General features: G+C 40.9%; 1 protein-coding gene across 1 annotated transcript in view; it reads left to right on the forward strand.

Moving 5' to 3' along the window:
• ITGA9 (integrin subunit alpha 9) overlaps positions 1-19,706 on the forward strand; it is a 227,338-nt gene that overhangs the window by 113,749 nt on the left and 93,883 nt on the right. Inside the window, exons 16-17 of the mRNA XM_033077526.1 lie at positions 3,113-3,268; positions 12,744-12,820. Of these exons, the coding sequence (XP_032933417.1) occupies positions 3,113-3,268; positions 12,744-12,820 (233 nt within the window). The remainder of the gene's footprint in view (positions 1-3,112; positions 3,269-12,743; positions 12,821-19,706) is intronic.

Genomic DNA, 19,706 nt, shown 5'->3' on the forward strand with positions numbered 1-19,706 from the left:
GTGTATTGTCACGATGTGCCTTAGTCCACGCCTATTAAAAGTGACAAAAATTGTTTCTTCCAGTTATCACACTCCGTCTTCAATTGGAAATTATGCTCAGAGTCACAGATGTGACATTTGATCGTTGCTCTTTGATTACTTTTCAGATTTTTAGGACTTTTTGGTACTAAAGTCAAACAGAAATACAGTCATAAATCTGGCAATGCTTTCTTCGCTGCTAAGACAGAGGGAAAAAAAAAGGAATATGTGGAAGGAACATGTACAGTTACTGCCACAACATTCAACAATTTATTTGAGGTGATTGTTCTGTGAGAGGACATAGCAAGCCTTTGTTATCACATTTGCTAGGGTAAGCTTTGCAATTTAGTCACGGTGAAAACTTGCACCAGTTCAGTGACTCCAGTCAGTACAGATTTTTATTGCTGTTACTAACTTAACCCTAGTTGCATAGTTGTTTCTGTTCATAATTTGGACTCCTTACATATTACACTCATTATAGTGTCCTTCAAGTTTTTTTTTCTATTACTGGATCTGTGCTGACCATATGCTATGATTTGCCAGGCTTGTTTTGTCAGTGCTTAGAAATGTCTTTAGCCTACACCACTTCCATAGCATAGCAGCCATGTGGTGCCAAACAGTGATTACATGTAAAAGCTGCTTCTGGAGATCATGTCCCTTGACAAATCCAGTTCATTAGGGTTGTGCAACTTATACAAAAAATGTGCAGTTTCCTTGACTTAAAGGTTTTTTCAGTCTATCTCAAACCTTATTCTCATTAAATCTTTTGACTTCCTCTTAGAAATCAGGAATACTTAAAAGCAATCTGCAGGTTGTGTCATCAATATATGATTCAACCCAGGAAACAATACATTTGGGTAAACTGAAAGAGAAAGAAACTGATTGTATTTCCAACCTAAAATAGTATTTCTCCAGACTGTATTTGGCCAAATATTAATTATTCTCTTTATGTGTTCACATCCCAGACAGTCTGGTGTACCTGTGAGACAGAACTCTTTTTTCTCTGTCTTACTGAGGAAAATGTCACAGACTATTGCCTTTGTTTTTGAAGGATTATGAGCAGAAGGGACTGAACATGTGGCAAAATTAATAACTGGGCAGCATGTATGATTTTATCCTTACTTAAACAGGTATGTGAAATGTATTTCCCAGGGCTGTGGTGGTGAAGAAGTCACAATTTCACCACTAAAATCAAGCAGAACACCAGCAAACAATGAAGGTCCACTCCAACATTCATCCAAGCCAATAGGAAACTTATCTTTTGACTTTAAAGGGCATTGGACTGAGCTCTGCAAGACCATATTAAAACATGTAGAAGTGATTAAGTACTTATTCTTACCATACTGCAGTAATAAAGTCACAAAAATGACAGGTGGATTTTAATTTAACCTACCGTGTACATTTTTATTATTCTGTGTTTCTCTGTATTTTAAGTCTTCACGTAGGCTGATAACAATCATCACTTAAGTTAATACACTTGATTTTCTGTGAGAGCAAAGCTAGCAGCTTCTGTGAGTTGTAGTGTTGTTATTTAGAAGACTCAGTATGGTACAATTTCTACCCTGAGGAAGAGGCTGCAAGCATGAGTGTCTCTTTTGCTGAGAGGATTAACAGATCATGCATAGTCCTTTTTATGGCACTGGGAAGAGGTCAAGCTATCACCACTGCTGCTGTGTCTGTTGTTGATCAGTGTTCTTTACCAAGAAAGCACAAATTGCTCCAAGCAACGTACAGTCTAAACTTCAGAGTACTGGCAGACATTCATAATTAGGGTACGGAATTTAAGGGCTGGCTGAAGGTGCAGGAGGGTAAATGTCATCCAGCCTGATATTTGCTATTATTCATCCAACTAACCAATGATTTGGGAATTTGGTTAGCCACTAATCTTTGACTTCAGGGATCTGTGGACAGTCAACATATTGGAGAGAGCAAACAGTTGTCTTGAAACAGATCAGACAGGGTGGTCTGAAAGCCAGTTAGTACCTAGGTTTCCCACATCTGGAAGATGTAATTTTAATGGCATTGCATCTCAATTGCTTCTTGTGGTTGGCGGGCTGTGTTCAGAGAAACCCACTAACCAGTGCAAGGCAAAGTTGAGAGTTGACCCATTTGAAGGTTTGATGTGCTTACTTACGGGATTTATTTATTGCCTCAATTTCATCTGTGCTGAATTAATGCTATGTTTTTAAGTAACTAAAATTTAAGAGGAATGTTTTACTATGAAAAGGTAGAGCATTTGCACTTAGGTTTTCTGGTAAATTGGATTTTGGAAGTCAGGACTGAACAGAGCACAATGAGCACTTTGTCCGGAATAGCAATCTGGGTTTAGGCATTGCATGTTGTGACAAATGGTATGAATTTTGTGGTTTGGGCTCCGGCAACAAGAAAAGGTGATCCTTTTGTCCCATCAGCCAAATAATATGACACCATTCTATCTGGTATGAAGACTACAAAAAGCAAATAAAGAAACTGAAAAACTTCTTTTACAAACTGGAAGTGTTGCTGTGCTGAGGATGGGGGACACTGTAAATTTTGCTTTGAGAAACATACTGGAAGATGGATTTTCTTGTCTCTCTGCATGTCTGTAATCCTATTTTATAGCCACATTAGTACCTTTACTCAGCCATTCATTTCACTGATTTTGCGCAACAGAAGATGGATTTTTCTGTTCTTTTAATGAGTGGAGCTCACTGGAGGTGATCTCAAAGTCTAGAATTTTGAAACCCCAGAGATTAAGATTATTTGCTCTTTGCTTCTGCAGGAATAATTTAACTGCTTTCTATTTTTTTTTAAGAAAACATTTTTATTAAAAACCACTTGATTTATAGGTTGGCAAAACATTCCGTTGCTTCCTGTGTCTTGAAGAGTAGGTCCCAAAAGAATAACTTAAAAAATTTTTTCTAAAAACTTTGACTTGTTCATTGTAGTGTGCTTATTCCTGTTTGAACTGGAGAAAGATAAAGGAAGTGGAGAAACCTGTCTGCAGTGTTGAATATGGTTTAATTGCATATTTAATTAAATAATCTAGTTGTTATCGATAGAAACTTGCTTGGTTATATTTATAGGTGAAATATCTGTTTGTTTTCTTGTACAGAAAAGAGTCAAGGACGTCATCTCTCCAATTGTATTTGAAGCTTCATACAGTCTTGGGGAACATGTGATAGAAGGAGGAAAAGAGGACAAGGAACTAAGTGCTCTGAAGCCCGTTCTTCGTTGGAAGAGAGGACAGAAGATAGCACAAAGGAATCAGGTCAGATTTGGACTATGTTATTTCCCAAGAAAGCACAGGCTGAACTTGGAGCAGAGGTGGCTCTAAAAGTGGATTGCCAAGCTCTGGGTCGTTTGCACACAGCAGCTTTTTTGTACAATGTCAACTGTTGCTAACTTCAGTAAAGGTTTGTGCCTCCAAGGCTGGGCAGCACAAAGTGAGGTCACTTTCTTGTTTCAGGGTGTTTGTGCTGGGAAGGGAAAGATGAGAAAGGTCCTACTCCTTCTGGTTCTTCCTTTAATGTAGGAGGTTCTCATGAAAGGCTTGTTCCTGGCCTTCTTTCCAGGTTAAACCTTTGTTAGTGCAGAAGGGGACACGGGAACTGTCTGAGTGGGCAGAAGAAAAAAAATTTGCCTGACTCAACTGTCATTTTTCTTGGGGACTTCACACATCCAGTCATGTTGAAAAGGAAACCTGCTCCTGCTGTTATTGTAGGACATGCCATGTTAAAATAGGATGGTTTTATTTCCCCTCCCCTTTTCTAGCTTTGAAAAGTCTAGAGTAAATTGTTAGATCTGGTTTTTAACCTTAAGAAGTTAATTTTCTATTGACATGATAGCATCATCATCTGTAGCATTACTTTCTGATTCTGCTTATAAGGTCCCTGAATACTACTTTAAAAAATAGTAATTAAACCATTTTGTCTGGTTCACTATATAACCTAGTGCTTTGAACTGTATTTGGTTATAATTCTTGTACTTTAGAGGCATGAATTTTTTTCAAGTATGCTTTATTTTTATTAATTTATGAATGAAAGATGCATTCAAGAATTACTTACTTTCATGAAGAGGGGCTGTAGGGCTCTTGTGTATATGAATTTTGTATTGTTGCAACAATATGATAATTTGTGGAGAGCTTTGGAACTTTAACACTGCTGTAAATCTGAGTGTTACATGAACAAAGCTTCTTGTATCTTTTACTAATGGGCTTAAATTGAAAAGGTCACATCTTGCCCTGCAGGCAAGTCTCAGATCAATGTTCAGTACCTTAATGCTGAGGTTATAGAGCAGGGACAAAAGTATGTTGGGAATTTCTCTGACTTGTTTTCTTTTGCAATTTAGATGGGAGGGAACCAGTTTAAAAATCCCTTTCCATTCGTTTTCCAGATGTTGTTAGATTAGTGAGAAAAGGATTTTGACACTGGGTGTGCCGGCAAGTGTGCTTTCAGCTAAGGACGTGACAAGAGCTTCGGAGTTATCGTGGGGGTCATGGAGACAAAGCCCTGATGAAGTAGCCTCGAGGCATAGTGCTGGGTCTCTCAAAGACTAAGTTCATGGGAAAACTGGAATGTAGCATTCTGTTTCAAAAGTCTTGTTATCTTGTAAGAAAAATAGTTTTGAAAGGCCAAAAGGGACAGTAGGAACCAAAATTAATAATAAAGGATTTACGTTTTCAAAGAATCTAATGATTATGGAGGAACCTTACATTTTGGAAGTCCAGTTCAAGACTGTAGTGTTTTCTGTTTCCAGAACATATGGCACAGGTGAGGACAGGTGGACAAAATCAGTGTTAATGTTAGTAGTAATGTCTTCAATTATAGCTAGTTGTGTGTTGTTTTCAAAAACCCTAGATCCTGCTGATCCAGTAAGAAATGACTTTCCATTACCCTCTTTGTTACCTCCCAAATCCTGTTGCTACCTTCATCCACAGGAAAAGCTAGTAAGTCTTCTTGCTTCAGGGAAATTATTCTATGTTTCGAACTGGGTTTGGCTTAGTTATTCGTAAATTGTTTGTACTATTTTCGTATATGCACTGTATAAATACATGTTAACCAAGAAGGAGAAAACTATCCTGCCAAATACAGTGGGGATTTGTTCTTAGTAGCATCCAGTAAAGTATCTTAGAGTTCAAAATGTGATAGACTAGAATTCTGCCTCTTCTAAATACTGTAATAAAATCACCAGGTATTATGTGGATGGAGATACCATTTTGTTTTAGGAAAATATTCTCAGTAGATTTAGTTCTGTCACTGTCTCCAGGACTTTGTCATTACCAAAACTGTTTGTTAGTTAAAAGAAGAGAGAGAAAATGTCTACAACCTTTCATTCCTACTGTGCCACTGTCCTGCGAGTGAAAATTTGTGCCCAGTGTTGCAGTCCTGAGTGAATAAGACTGCATGTTTCCTGGATGAACTTCACCTTTTTAAAGCAGGGGTCTGTTTTTTGAAATACTTGTGTTCGAAAAGCTGGTTATGTAAATAAATTAGCTTGGTTGCCAGGGATGAGAGTATAGAAGGATTTTCATGGAGATGATTTAGGAATACATCTAAGTGATTTTGCTTTGCTGCTCATATAATGCAATTCTGTATTTTAAAACTAGCACATGCACCTCAGTCTCATACTGCAAAGAAATGACAGATCTGGACAGGATGAAATGTAGTGTCCACATACACAGTGTGGTCCGGATTTGTCGGTGGTGTCTTCTTCAGAGCAGAGATCCCAGTGTTCCTTCTTGAGTCAGGTCATGTCACTGTCTGCAAGCTGAGCTGTGCCTGTGACATTGGAATGATATCTTTTTTCTGGCAAGCTGTTGAAATGGCTCTTGGCATGATTTTAACCTATGCCAGCTACTGCAATCCTAGCATCGGTCAGGAGTTAGGATGTTCCTGTCTTGGAGCCAGGGCAGTTCAGTTTACTGGTGCAGCTGAATAACTTAATACAGCTGTAGTAAATGGTACATCTGAAGATTAATTGACTTATACCTAGGCATATTGGAAGTCCTTGAGAGACTGCAGGGATCAGTCTAATTGCTATGTTCCGTATGAAATAGCTTGCCACAAAACTCCTTCTCCTTGGCAGGGCAAGCTCCCAAATTATCTTTTGCATTTTTTCTTGCAGAGATCATGGGCCACTCTTCCTGCCTAATTGCAATTGTTTTCCCTTTGGTTGGAGAGTGGTATTGCTGAAAACAATTTATATTCCTACCTCTGCCATCACTTCAGTGGTGTCTCTTTTGCCCTTGATGAATTTGGTCAGCTGAAATAGTGGACGACTGCATTTGGCTTAGATGGCTTGACAAGTGGCCATGTGCTAGTCATGAGCTAGCCCAGAGTCTTCCACTCAGTGAAATGGATGAATTCTCCTGTAGTTTTCCTCAGTTGGAAAAGCTTGGTTTACAGGAGTACTGCATGGAGTTTGTGACCAAGGTGCAGGACCTTGATCTTGTTAAACCTTATAGCATTGGCCTCTACTCATTGATCCAGCCTGTCCAGATCCATATGCAGAGCTCTCCTACCCTCTAGCTGATCAGCACTCACACCCAACTTGTTGTCCACAAACTTACTGAGGGTGCACCTGCTCCCCTTGTCCAGATCATCAGTAACTATATTTAACAGGACTGGTCCCAGTAGTGGAGACCTGAGAATCCCACTAGTGTCTGGCCACCAGCTGGATGCAGCACCATTCACCACCGCTCTCTGGGCCCAGCCATCTAGACAGTTCTTAACCCAGCAAAGAGTGCTCCTGTCCAAGCCATGGGCTGCCAGCTTCTCCAGGAGAATGTTGTGGGAGACAGTGACTGGCCATCTGGATTTCGTTTCATTCACTGTAAGTCTCTGGGTCCAGCTGTACAGCCAGAAGATTCCACCTTCTGAAGTATTTGTAGCCATGACTCCAGTCTTGTGAATCATCCCACTTCATTTCCGTGATGGCAGCTACATCATAGCTTTCCCTCTGCACAGTGGCCTCCAGCTTCTCTTGTGATGTGTACCGTGTGCATTGGTGTAGGTGCACTTCAGCTGTGCTGTTGATTTCACCCCAACAGTGCTATGCTGCCCCATGGCTCATCTCTAATGAGCCTGGTCTTATTCCCTTCCACCTTCAAACCTAGTGCTCTCCGCCTTCAAACCTAGTGCTCTCTGCCTTCAAACCTAGTGCTCTGATGAAGCCTGTGTGGAGCTGAGGAAGCTTGGCAGCTAACCTTCATCCCTGCACATTGCGGTACCAGCACACTGGTTTCACTCCCCTGGTGTTCCTGCCTTTGTCACTCTGCCACTCAGTTAGGGGTATTGCGGAAATCATGTATTCTCATTTTAGCCAGCACATCTGATGAAATCCTGGAATGTTTTTCACAGTAATAATTGCTCTTCTAGTGGGATTTTAAATCAGCCATTTTGTGTTTGGCTTAGCAGCATATGTAAACGGACTGTTTCCATGAGTACAGTAATTTCACGATCATAAGGCGCACCGGACTATAAGGTGCACTCTTTTTTTGCAGTGAGGCTCTGCCCCCAGCTCTCCCCGCGCAGTTGCTGGCCAAGGCCCCGCCTCAACCCGGCAACCATTGGCCCCTGGGCCCGCCTCCCCCAGCAGGGGCAGTGCCACGGGCCCCCTGGCCCACCTTCCCCGGCAGCCGCGGGCCCCCAGGCCCACCTCCACCCGGCAGGGGCCGTACCGTGGGCCCCTGGGCCCACCTCCAGCCGGCTGCCATGGCACTGCCGGCTCCCCCCACAGCTCACAGCTTACACTTCTGGTTTGGCAAATTTCGCAACTTTGTAGATCATATAAGGCGCACCGGACTATAAGGCGCACTTCCGGGTTCGAGAGAAAATTTTAGTCAAAAGGGTGTGCCTTATAGTCGTGAAACTGCTGTAGTATGGTAAAGCAAGGAGTGCCTCGAAAGAATCAGTCTATATTCCTTTTTCTGTGGTCAGTAGACATGTAGGTCATGTAGGACATGTAGCTTTATTTTTCAGGCAACTTGAAGGTTTAAAATCAAGATAAATTCGGGTCTAAAATCAAGCTCCTGTACCTATTTAGGTACATCATAAAGCTATAAACAGAAAATACTTTCTAGAAAAGTTAGTGAGAGTTGCTTACAGCTCAACATTTGAAAATTGGGTCATATATAGTGGTTTCTAAATAAGAGCCAGGAACTAAACTTCACCAGATAACATATTTATAATCAGATAGCATAAATATCTAAAAACTAAAGAATTATTAGAATGGCAAGCCCCCTTATTGAATTGTTTCTGTGTTACTAGCATGATCTAATTGCTGATGTCATCTCTGCTCATACTGTAGGGTTGGTGACAATTTACTGGAAATTAGTGTAGAGATTGAAGTACTGTATTCTTAACCCCCATTATTTTGCATAAGCTAAGTATTCCTGCAGAAGTCCATGGCACAGTTTATGAAATTAAAGGAATGGATCCTCAGATACCAAAGGCCAACTCTGCCACTTTTTAAGGGATGCTATGTGAACCTTTTGTAGACTGATGTGTGAGGACGTTGTTAAATGTCTGATCTAGAGTGAATCACTGTTCTCTTATCCAGTCCCTAAAATGACATGCTTTCAAGAGTTCTTTTGAGAATTCTGTTTCTCTTCTCTTCAAATATTGACCTTCAGCTGTTGCTTTCTCTTACTGTGAAAGCATAGGTAGAACTCATACTAGAATAGTGCTGGCAACCTCTCAAACTCTTGATAGTACATTTTGGCTACAACCTGAAATTTCCATGTGCTTTTCTGAATTTTGGTAGGTTGGATATTTTGAAAATCCTTTTTCCTCTTTAATATATTGAAAGACTTCCAGTATTTTCTGTGGGCTGGAGTGGCACAGGAGCTTTTTTTTTTTATTATTGTTTTCTGTTCTCTTCCCTACTTTCAGAAACATAGATTTGTTTAATCTTAGATAGCCTTTGAAAGAAAGTGAAGCAGTTTGAAAACACAGACCACCTCCCTCAGAGCACAGAACTCTGATCATTAGGCTGAAGCCAGGCTCCTCCTTACTTGTTTTACCTCCTATCAGCTTTTAGTAGAGTCCACTTCCAGCAAGAAGGAATAGAATATCTACATGCCCAATACCCAGCCAGCTCTATGCTTAGGATGGCTTAGGATGTAGGAACTAGAAATTTATCTCTCTCCTATTTTCTCTTAGATTTGCTCCCGGCCTTTGCCACAAAATGTGGAATTTAGTCCTTATGCCTCTCTTCAAAGATGCTCGCTCTGAGGCCCTGATCTGACTATCTATGTAGACATACTCCCTTCCTGGTCAGCTCTAGATCTCTCTTTACTGTAGGTTTGATTGTGTACAGATGTGTATATTCATTTTTGTAATGAGTGTACTTTAATGTAGGCTTTTTGGCTTACCCTCTGGAGGACGTGGGTACCATCCATCTTTCCTAACCTCTTAGGAGATGTCTGTCACATTACTGGACCTCCCAAGGAGCACAATCTTTTTTATTCAGAAAAGCTACCATTCCAAATTTGAGAAAACTGTGTTTGTCAAGAAGGTTTGGAGACTTGGTGAGAACTACTCTGGAACAATTTCCCATAGCTGCTGGGTTCTGTGCAGCAGTGGAGAAGTGCAGAGAGGAATTGTCTACCCTGGAAATGCTGGGTTTTTTCTCTGCTTTGCTGTACATCTGGTGGTAGCAGGAAGTCTGACAGACTTACTGAGAATGAGCTTTACTCTAGTTCTGTGTTTATACAGTGAAGATGTGTCCTAGAAGCATTGAGGTTATCCTGTTACTGAGCACACAAAAACCTATTTTTCTTGTGGAAATGCTAGACGTGAGGTGGCCTTGAGATAAGAGATGCAGCTGTGTTTCTCAGGGCATTTTTTGCCGTGATCTCTACTCTCCATCTCTTACTCCTTGATTTTTCATGTGTATTTTTTATGTAAGGAGGCTTACTGGCCATCTCTGATATATATGTTCAGATCTGTGAAGTACTTGGTACAATGTTAGTGGAATAAAATTAAATTTTATAAAACCATTGTTCAGAATTGCTCCTCTTCACTTTGGGTAACAATAACAGCAAAAATTATGCACTGCTTCCACAGTTAGTTTCACCCTACTTCCTTTTTTCCACTAGGGGTAACACATACAACCCATGGGTTACACTCTTCAACAATTTTAATATTTAAAGAGATTTATAAATCCTAAAAGCTGGCATTGTAAAGCTGCTACCACTTTAAAGTTTGCTTAGAGTTGAAATTAGTGGTGATGTTGTAGTAGGGTCTGTACCATATCCCAGGAATGGACTCCTGCCCTAACAACGTGCAGGGTTAAGTTAGGTACAGGTTCTGGCCCAAAGGTATCTACAACATAAGGAAATACTCCCAATGTGTCTCAAAGTAGCTTGCTCTCTAGTACATGATATGCTGGAAGAGATACATACTCAGCAATTTTAGAAAATGAAGTATTTGTTCATTCTTTCTGAGTAACTATAGATTCAGTAAGAAAATTCCAGGATTATTAGATAGTTACTTAAATGTACTTACAGTATTTTATACTTTGAAAAGTACAGATAATTTCTTTGATTGCTGTGTTCACTTTGCCAAGATTTCTGCCAATCACACAGAGAAAATGATGGGCTAGAATTTTTTTAGAGTTTATTATTCTTTCTCCTCTGAGGGTTACCAAGTGGTCTTTCTATGTGAAACTGCTACAGTGGTTTGAGGTTTTTGAAACTATACCACTGAAATGTTCCATGTTTGAGAAGGAAGCCTGGTTCCTGTCTCGGGATTATTCTTGTCCTTTGGTTGTGGTAGTCTTTATTAAGGAGGAAGGGTAAGTTCAGTCCTTGTTTCTAAATCCCCCAAAAATTTCACTTCTGAGATTCTGAGAAAGCAGAAGGTAGGGAAGAAAAATGAAAGAGCAAAATAAATAGTCCGGATCAGCTGGCCACCTGTCACCTTTCTTTGTTTGTAACACAGTACAACCTACAGCACAGTTTGAGATCTGTTATCAAATGGATGCCCTAAAGAGCCTAGAAATAAAACAACACACTTTTAAGACAATATTAGTACAGGAGATAATATAAAGGCTGGTCTTCATTGGAGGCTTCCAGGGGCGAATACAGAAAATTCCCACCCCCTCGCACAGTTTTATAAAACTGAAAACAATTTTATAAGCTTAGCAAATCAGCATAACTAACAAAACCCCCAATTAGAGACAGAAGTGGTAAGGTAGTTCCTGCTTGGTTCAACCCTTTACTAAATCCTGTCCCTTTAGATAGGAACTGAACTTTTTTTATGAAAATGTATCTTGAAGATCTGGTTTCAACCTTGGCTCTCAGGAAGAACCAAGATAGGATAGGGCCCTGGACCCACTGGCCTGGAGCCTCTTGAATTTATTTTGTCCTTCTGCCTATCAGGGAAGAAAAAAGGTAGGGAAAGGTACTGGGGCTAGCTAGGAACTATATAGCTATACAACAATAGAACTATGAATATAAATTAAGGAAACAAAAAAGCAAAAAGGCAAAATTTATTTTGGCGTCACAGCAATTAACTTCAGAAACATCCACTCCTTTTTGGTGTGCTCAATATAGAAAAAGGAGAAAAGCGGCCTGCTTAGTCAAGAACCTTCCTGGAAAATAATGAACTAGAAGTCTCTATGCCCTCTGGGCTTAAGATTCAAGTCTTTTTCCAGTCCTAATGTAGTTGGGCAGAACTCTTAAAAAATGTACTAACTCAGTATGGTTTGCCATCTCAGTCTCTCCAACCCAATCTGACCATTACGTGTGTCCTGCACTGATTTTCCCTGTCCTTGAATTTAAGATTGAAATATATTTACTTTGGTAATAAAAGTCATGAAGCCTGTTGAAAGGAACATTCCTACTAAAGGAAGAGATCAGTGGATTGCCAGGTTTCCTTGCTGAACAGTGTTGGCAACATTCATATTGACTATTCGAATATTTAGTAGGATGAAGAGCATTATAGCTCTGAGAGAATGACTCCTCCAGCCTGAAAAGTCTAGCCTTGTGCTTAGGAAGGTATTGGTCTGTCGTCTAAACAGCAGGGGAAAGTAACCATGATCTTAATGGCATCTGGGTTTCTTTGATGCCAAGAGCATGTTTCTGTTCTCTTCTTTCACTTTCTGGTGGCTGTCTCGTTTAGCCATGGCAAACTACTGCCATTTAATTAGTATGCCCATATGTTGTTCCTTCATAGTTTCTAGCTTCAATCTGTTACATTTCCTCAGTATTACCAGAGTTCACAAAATTGACAATGGTTCCATTATTTGAGAGTATCACTGATGCATAACTTTGTAATTTTCTACTGCTTGCATGATGGCAGAAATGTTTCCTGCCATACATAAAGTCTAGAGGAAATGTTTGCTGCATGATTTCCTTACTTGCAATCCTTAGGACTGAAAATAGTTTCATAAATACTTCATATTCTGATTCATTTTCGTGCACATAGCTGGGAAGAGAAAGAAGAATGCCAGAAATATCGTATGAGCAGTTACTCTTGTCAGATGAGAAGGGAGAATGGATTGATGAAAACCTCTAAGAGAGTCTGGTTTTGATGAAACTTCTTGTTCGGTTAGAAGATAATAAAGCCAATTCTAAGAGATATAAAATTTGCCTCATCTTGAATTTCCTTAACACTCGTATCATATATCCCTGTATCACAGATTTTGGTCTTGTTTTTATTTCGCCCAAGCATGTTTGTTCTTTGAATTTTGATTTACTCTTTTCATGTTTTAACAGCTCTTTCCTCTGTTTTTCACAGACTGTTTTTGAGAGGAACTGTCAATCTGAGGACTGTGCTGCTGATTTGAAACTTCAGGGTAAATTATTGCTATCTGGGTGAGTAGGTCAACTTTTCTTTCTTGCACACTAGTATGCCATTTATTTTATAGGGAATGGCATTGAAAAGTCAAAATACAAACACAAAGGTTTTACATCCATACTAGAAAGATGGTGACAGTGATGTCACCTTTAATGCAAAAGATCTTGAGATGTTCACTCACTCTGAACTCTTGTGGTGGTGGGCTCTGGTCACATAAAGTGCAAGACACCTTCACCTTAACAGTTACAAAAATAGAGAAAACAAATGGAATAGCAGAAAGGGGCAAAGAAAATAAAGCTGAATGCTCAAATCAAGTACCAACGTAGAACACATAATTTTTCAAAATGCTGTTGATGACATGGTAGGAGTAAAACTGCCTGCAGAATAGCAGTTTGTTCTGTCACATGTAAGGTTAAAAAATCCCCTCTGAACATGGCAAATTATCTTCAAATTACTGTTTTCTGTTTCTCAACTTGTAGTTTTGCAAACTCTTCTAAATACTCCTCCTTTCAAATTCTTCTTGTTGCAACTTGGGGATGAGTGTCTGATTTCACTTTCTTCTGGGATAATAAAACTCATCAAACAGACCAGAGGTGAAGTTTATGTTCTGTCTCTTGTGACTGGTGACTTGTGACAAAACAATTGTCTATTGTTTTGCCTGGATGTGTATTCAATTTTGGGATAAATCAGGCTAAAGGTGAACTTCACTGGACTTATGTTTCCTCTTTACTCTTTTTCAGTATATTTAGAGATGGAAAGGCTGATGTAAGTTATTTAATTGTGTCCCAGAGATTTTGCTAATTGATGGAGAATCTGTGAGGTGCTTTGCTTTCAGGTCAGGAAAGAGAGTGAAAGGCAAAAAAACACCAACACAAACAAAACAACAAAAATAGAAGAAGTAATAGTCACAGACATTTTTTATATAAATCTACAGCATGCTGTAACAGTACTTGGAGACAAAACTGAACCAGAGTCAAGCCTGAGAAGTTATGGACAGACTTCTCCAGACACGACTGAAATCCACATGAATGTTTTGGGGGATTGGCTGGGAGTAGGGTTAAGTTTCAGGCTACAGAGTCCAAGGTTTGAATGCAGTTAGTCTGTATATTTGACTCAATTTTTGTGGTGAGCAAAATCTGTTGAGCGCCAGAAAGGTCTCTGTGTGGGTTAGAGAAGCTAGTGAAGGATTTTGTCCCACAGTTGAAGAATAAATAGCAAGGGACAGATCCTAAAACTTGTCAGTCAGTGTATAGTAATCATTGCATTAAGAGCTGCAGATGGGGTTGGACTATTAGGCTGTTTGTTTATACAGCTGTTATTTATGTTATCTTGGCAATTTAAGTCACACCTGTCATGAGAGATTTGGGAATTCAAATGCAGTTTCTACATTTGTAAAGCAAAATATTCAACAAACGCTCTCAAATTTTCTTTACCGAGTGACAACCTGAAGTCCTTTTTGAAATAAATAGGATGTTGTCGAATCTCTGCACAGTATGGGCTTTCTTTAGCTAAAGGGCTCTGTACTACTACCTAATTAAAAGATAGTCAACAAAGAAATGGTGTAAAGAGTTGGTTTTGGTGGTGGAGAAAGCTGTGCAAGTGCTAGTGATATTCAACATATTCACAAATTATATGAGAAATAATCTGCTAGAATTAAATAGCAAGATGATAAAGTTTGCTAATCCTATTAAACTATTCAAAGCAATGAAAAAAGCAGGCAAGGAGGTATGCTTTCATGAAGTGTGTGATTAATCTGTGGATTTTACTGTTTGGGATACTGTAAGTGCTGAGACAGTATATAGTAGTGAAATGGCAAATATAAATTCTGAAAGCTGCAGAAGTATGTCAGCAAAATGCCGCTCTGTATTTGCTTTGATCTTCCATTGTCATCTTGCTTTTACACACAGTTGGAGACAGGGCTCTCTGCTACATGAACTGGCTGTCCTTACACACTTTTATTAAATTTGCAGCATGTTAGACCCAAAAGCTGTTCAGAGCTGGAACTATCCCTTGCTATATACGGCAAGGCAGAGCTTTGTTCATCGCTATATATGCTTTCAAATGTGTGCTGGTTACAGCATATATGTGCACAGGAAGTTATTGCAAATCATCCAGAGAATTGTTTGCATTCTTAGGAGCTCAGGAACTGCACAAGCTACTGTGGTACAGAGTTCACCTATGATGCATTTGAATCATCAGAATTACCCAGTTAAAAGATAGCATCCAGCTTTGAAGAAATGAAACCCCAATCAGTAACGAAGCACTATGCAGCCACTCACTTGGGATAAGAGATACCTGAATATCTTGGCAAGAGCTTTTGATTTTAATTTTCTTGGGATATTCCTCCTCTCCTGAAAACTTATTTGTGTGCACTTAATTTGGGAGTGCTTCATTTTGATAAATAACTACTAAACAGCACAGGATGTTAACACTCAGCCTAAGTGACTACATAATAGATGGCCATTTATCCAAAGTGCCAAAATCAAGCAAATTTGCATGTGTTAGTTAGAAACTTCACCACTGCTCTGAGCAGATAGGATTTGGTTTGCCTGTTATTTAATGTTGTTGAGGTGCTGCTGCATGTGGAAATAGTGCTGCTGGGCAAGCTGAAACCCTTTGCTGTGAATTCACAGAAGAGGACAGGGTAGGACTGTTTGGAAGCAGGTGATGATAAAAAAATGTTAAAGCCTTCTAACTTTATCTGGAAGTTTTTGCAAAGATACAGGAAGCTAGAGATTGGGTGAGTTCTTCTCTTGAATGTTTCTGTTACAGTGAAAGGAGTCCTTGGTGACTTGTGTTGAAGACCAGGGTTACTTGCTGTATTGGATTGAAGAAGAGTTAAGATGCATTTATTCTGGAAAGAAAAGAGGTTTGTTTTCAGTTAACAGTAAATCTCTTTAAGGCTTGTGCATCTTCTTTAGCATCAGTTTGCATGCAAACCCATCCCAGCTTCCTGAAGGGATTGCTGGACAAGGAGCCAGCAATCTTGTTGCTTGTGACACATGGTAAGCAGGGTAAGGGTCATGGGCTGTGGCTTGGCTGGTTCAGACCAGAGATTTGGAAAAACCTTCTTGTGTAGGCAGTTCATGCTGCTCAGGAATGAGATGTGCTGAGATGGTGTGCTCTGCCATCCTAGGTTTTAGAACTACTTTGAAGGTTTAGGTCCCTGCTGACCTCATTTGTTGCTGGCGATAACTGTATTCAGGAGAATCAATGGATTTTCTGACCTTTAGAAAGCACTTCCAACCAGCTTTCTTTAGTGTTCTGACTTTTCTTGAGGTAAATCCTCTCTGTAACCTAAGCAAAAGTGCTTCAGCAAAATCAATCTTTCTTCAACGCAGAAACATCTGGGTAGGGATGGTTATGGGCATGCTGCAGCACTGTGGCTAGAAGCTTGCTGGTGGGACTCCATGCCTCTCACTGAATTCCACCTCTGCCAGCAAGAACATGCAGCTTCACAAGAGGGGAAGACTGGACTTGGCAAAGCAAACTGTGAGGATTGAGCTCTTTGTGGCAGACTTTATGAGCTAGCATGTAGAAACAGCTACAGTGGTGTGTGCTAGTATTGCTACAAATGTTCTTTCTAGTGGTTGGCCTTTCTCATAGGAGTATGAGTGTTGCTAACCTAGAACTACAGATGGCAATTAAGAAAAAGGAGTGTGCTGAGACTTGATGAAGGCAGCATTAGGAGAAACTGAAGGAGCAGAAGAGAGGCATTTCATCTTTCCAGTCATGACTGTTCTCAAATCCATATTTCTTAAATAATAAATACATGAAATGTTGGCAGCATGGCACAGAACCATGACTCATTGCCTCCCCTTCAACAATTCTCCAGTTTGAGTCTTGAAGCTGTCCTAGGAGATGGCAAAATCTGGCCTTACCCAAGCAGTTATACCCTGAGGATAGTGGTGCTGGTGATTTATAAATGAAGAGACTTAAAAGTGTCTTAGTGTAAAGAACATGTGCATTTATTCTGTATGTGTAACTTTACTGACACAACCTGAAACCGTAAGAGAACTAAGAATAGAATATTTTGCAATAAACTTTTATTTCTTTTTAATCATAACTTGGTCCAGGTTTCTTCTTCAGCAATTCACTACTGAAAAAAAACAAATTATATTAATTATTAATGTCAAATTTTTTTTAGTGTTAGAAATATATTTATTACCTATCATTTGACTTTAATGCCTCACTCTGTTCTCTCAGCACAGTAGATATCTTTCCTATCATATTTCTGCAGCAACTAGCACATTTTTATTGACCCTTTCATAGATGCTTATTTAGAAGCTGAACTACATCTGTTTCCTCAATGTGTGCTGAGGTGAACTCTGAAGTAGGTGTTTTGCAGATGTTTCTATGTCCCTAGACTTTTAAAATATTGTATCCATTCATTTGGTACTTTATATGGGAGAAAACCTCTCTGGTCTTTTAAGAAGAACCTGAAATTGCTGAAGGAGCTCTTGTCTGACATACCAATGCAGTTTTGGCTCCTGACCTGATGCCTATCCATGTGACTGGCTCTGCAAAGGCAGTGGTAGTTATCAGACCTTTTTAGGATGTAACAGGAACCAGCTGAAAAGTGTGAAGACATTTGAAGAACAGGGTGTTTGAATAAATGGACTTTCTTCCAGCTATAATAAACAAGCTAGCTAAAAAGACAGAGCAGAATGGGTGGTTGCTTCCATGAGAGATACAGCTAAGAAGGAAATCCTGTATGGCTGTGTAAATACACTGACAACCCCTGTGTTGCAAAGAACAGAGCAGCTTCACCAAAAACAAACAGTACAAGAAGAGAGAGAGGTGATGATGTGAATGTCATGTACCTGCTGTGTTCCAGCACAAGCTGTGTGTATAGTATGTAAATTGGGTTGTAAGCATAGGACTATGAGCCCCCTTGGATAGAAAATGCTGTAATAAATATTGCTATTCCTAAGAAGGTTCCAAGTAGTCACGTTCATTCAGACTTTATTTGACATGAGGTACAGTAGTTTCACGAATACAAGCCGCACGGATTATAAGCCGCACCCCCGGTGCCTCGACAATGTTGCTGTCTTTGTCAATAGATAAGCCGCACCCCGAATATTAGCCGCACTTTCGTTCGTCGCGAGAATCCGTGCGCAGCTTTCACAAATTGGCCAATTAGTAACAGGATCGCGGCATAGCGGGGTTTACTGGCTCGGGGCGGGGCCAGGCAGGCTCAGCCCGCTCATGGTTGCCGACGGGGCCGGGTGGCCCAGCTCAGCGCCACGGCTCGGCGGGGCTGGCCGGGTGGTGCTGCCGCCGCCGCCGGGCTCGCCGGCCCCCCTCTCCCGTCAGCACCGCCCTGCGCCGCGTTCGCTCGCCCTGCCAGCAGGGCTGCCACTGCCGCCAGGCTCGCTGGCCCCCCTCTCCCGTCAGCACCGCCCCGCTGCCGCGTTCGCTCGCCCGGCTGGCAGGGCTGCCGCCGCTGCCGCTGGTCTCGCCGGCCACCCCGCGCCGTGTTTGCTAGCCCTGCCGGCAGGGCTGCCGCCGCCGCCAGGCTCGCCGGCCGCCCCCTCCCGTCTGCACCGCCGCCGCGTTTCCTCGCCCTGGCCGGCACTGCAGGCCCCCGCACCGCCAGGCTCCCCCACGCTGCTGGCCCCGATTCTGCTGGGCTTCCCCCGCTGCCAGGCAGCCCCACCCGTCGGCCTTCCTGCTTCTGCCATACTCCCCTGCACTGCTAGCCCCAGTTCTCCCGGGCTCCCCTGCCCTGCTGGCCCGGGCTCTGCCGCCCCCCTGCCCTGCCCTGCTGGCTCAGGCTCTGCCGCCCGCCCCCCACACTGCTGGCCCCGCCTCTGCCAGGCTTTCCCACCTCTGCTGGGACCGGCCGGGCTCCAGCTTGGCTTGGGGCTGCCGCGGGCTCTCACTTCCGTGTTGGCAGCTTTTAGAATTTTGTTAATGTATTAGCCGCCCCGGAATATTGGCCACACTTCCGGGTTTCCACCAAAATTTTGGTCAAATTGGTGCGGCTTGTATTCGTGAAATTACTGTAATTTTTTATCCATCATTAGAACAGAATTGCTCATCCATCTGAGTGCTTCTGACTGATGTCTGGCTATTAGGAAAAAGCAGCTTGCTTTTATGTGTTGGTTTAGAGCATCTTCAAAGGCCACCATTCATTAGACTTAAATTTATATTCTTCTCCTACAGACTGGCTGGGGTGGGTTCCTGCAGGTTCCTGTATATACTGCTTAAAATTGTTTTGTTTTTTGTTTTTTTAATGTGAAATTGGAAGCAAAAGTCATAGGAAGCCAAAGGAGTGACAGGTGCATTTTGCAGAAATTTTCAACTTTTTCCAAATTATGGGTTTAATTGAGTTGAAGTGAACACTTTCAAAAGTTCTCTTATGAAATGGAATTTTTGTGAAATGTCCTTTTCCAATTGAAAGGTCAAGTTTGTGGGTTGAGCAGTTTCTCCTTCCATTAGTTTCTCTGAAATTTGCCAGAGAAGGGACAAAATTCCAGTCTGTCAAATATTTCCTCGAACTTAAAATGTTTCCATTTTAATGCAATAGTAATTTATGAAGAAGAAGTATTTTCCAGTATTATCTGGTCAGTTTCTCAGAAGACTGGTTTTGCCTTTTTTCCATATAAAGTCCTTCTCTGACTTACTAAAGGATTAACATTTTTTATGCCAATACTTCTTTTGTTTTTGTGACCTCTTTTGTCTTATGCATGGCTCTGTATATGATAAGCAGGTAAATGATTTGATGTGATGTTTTAGGATGTAATATTAAAGTACTAGTTCAGTAGGCACATTATCAGATATTAGGTACCTGATTTGAAAAATGAACCTCAGAAGTTTCATATTGGTTTGTCAAATTATTACAGAACATGAGCTGAAAGAATCCAGGAATCATAGATAAAATGTGTTATGACAACCTTG

The sequence above is a fragment of the Catharus ustulatus genome, chromosome 1, assembly GCF_009819885.2.
Source record: "Catharus ustulatus isolate bCatUst1 chromosome 1, bCatUst1.pri.v2, whole genome shotgun sequence".
Classification (NCBI taxonomy): Eukaryota; Metazoa; Chordata; class Aves; order Passeriformes; family Turdidae; genus Catharus; species Catharus ustulatus.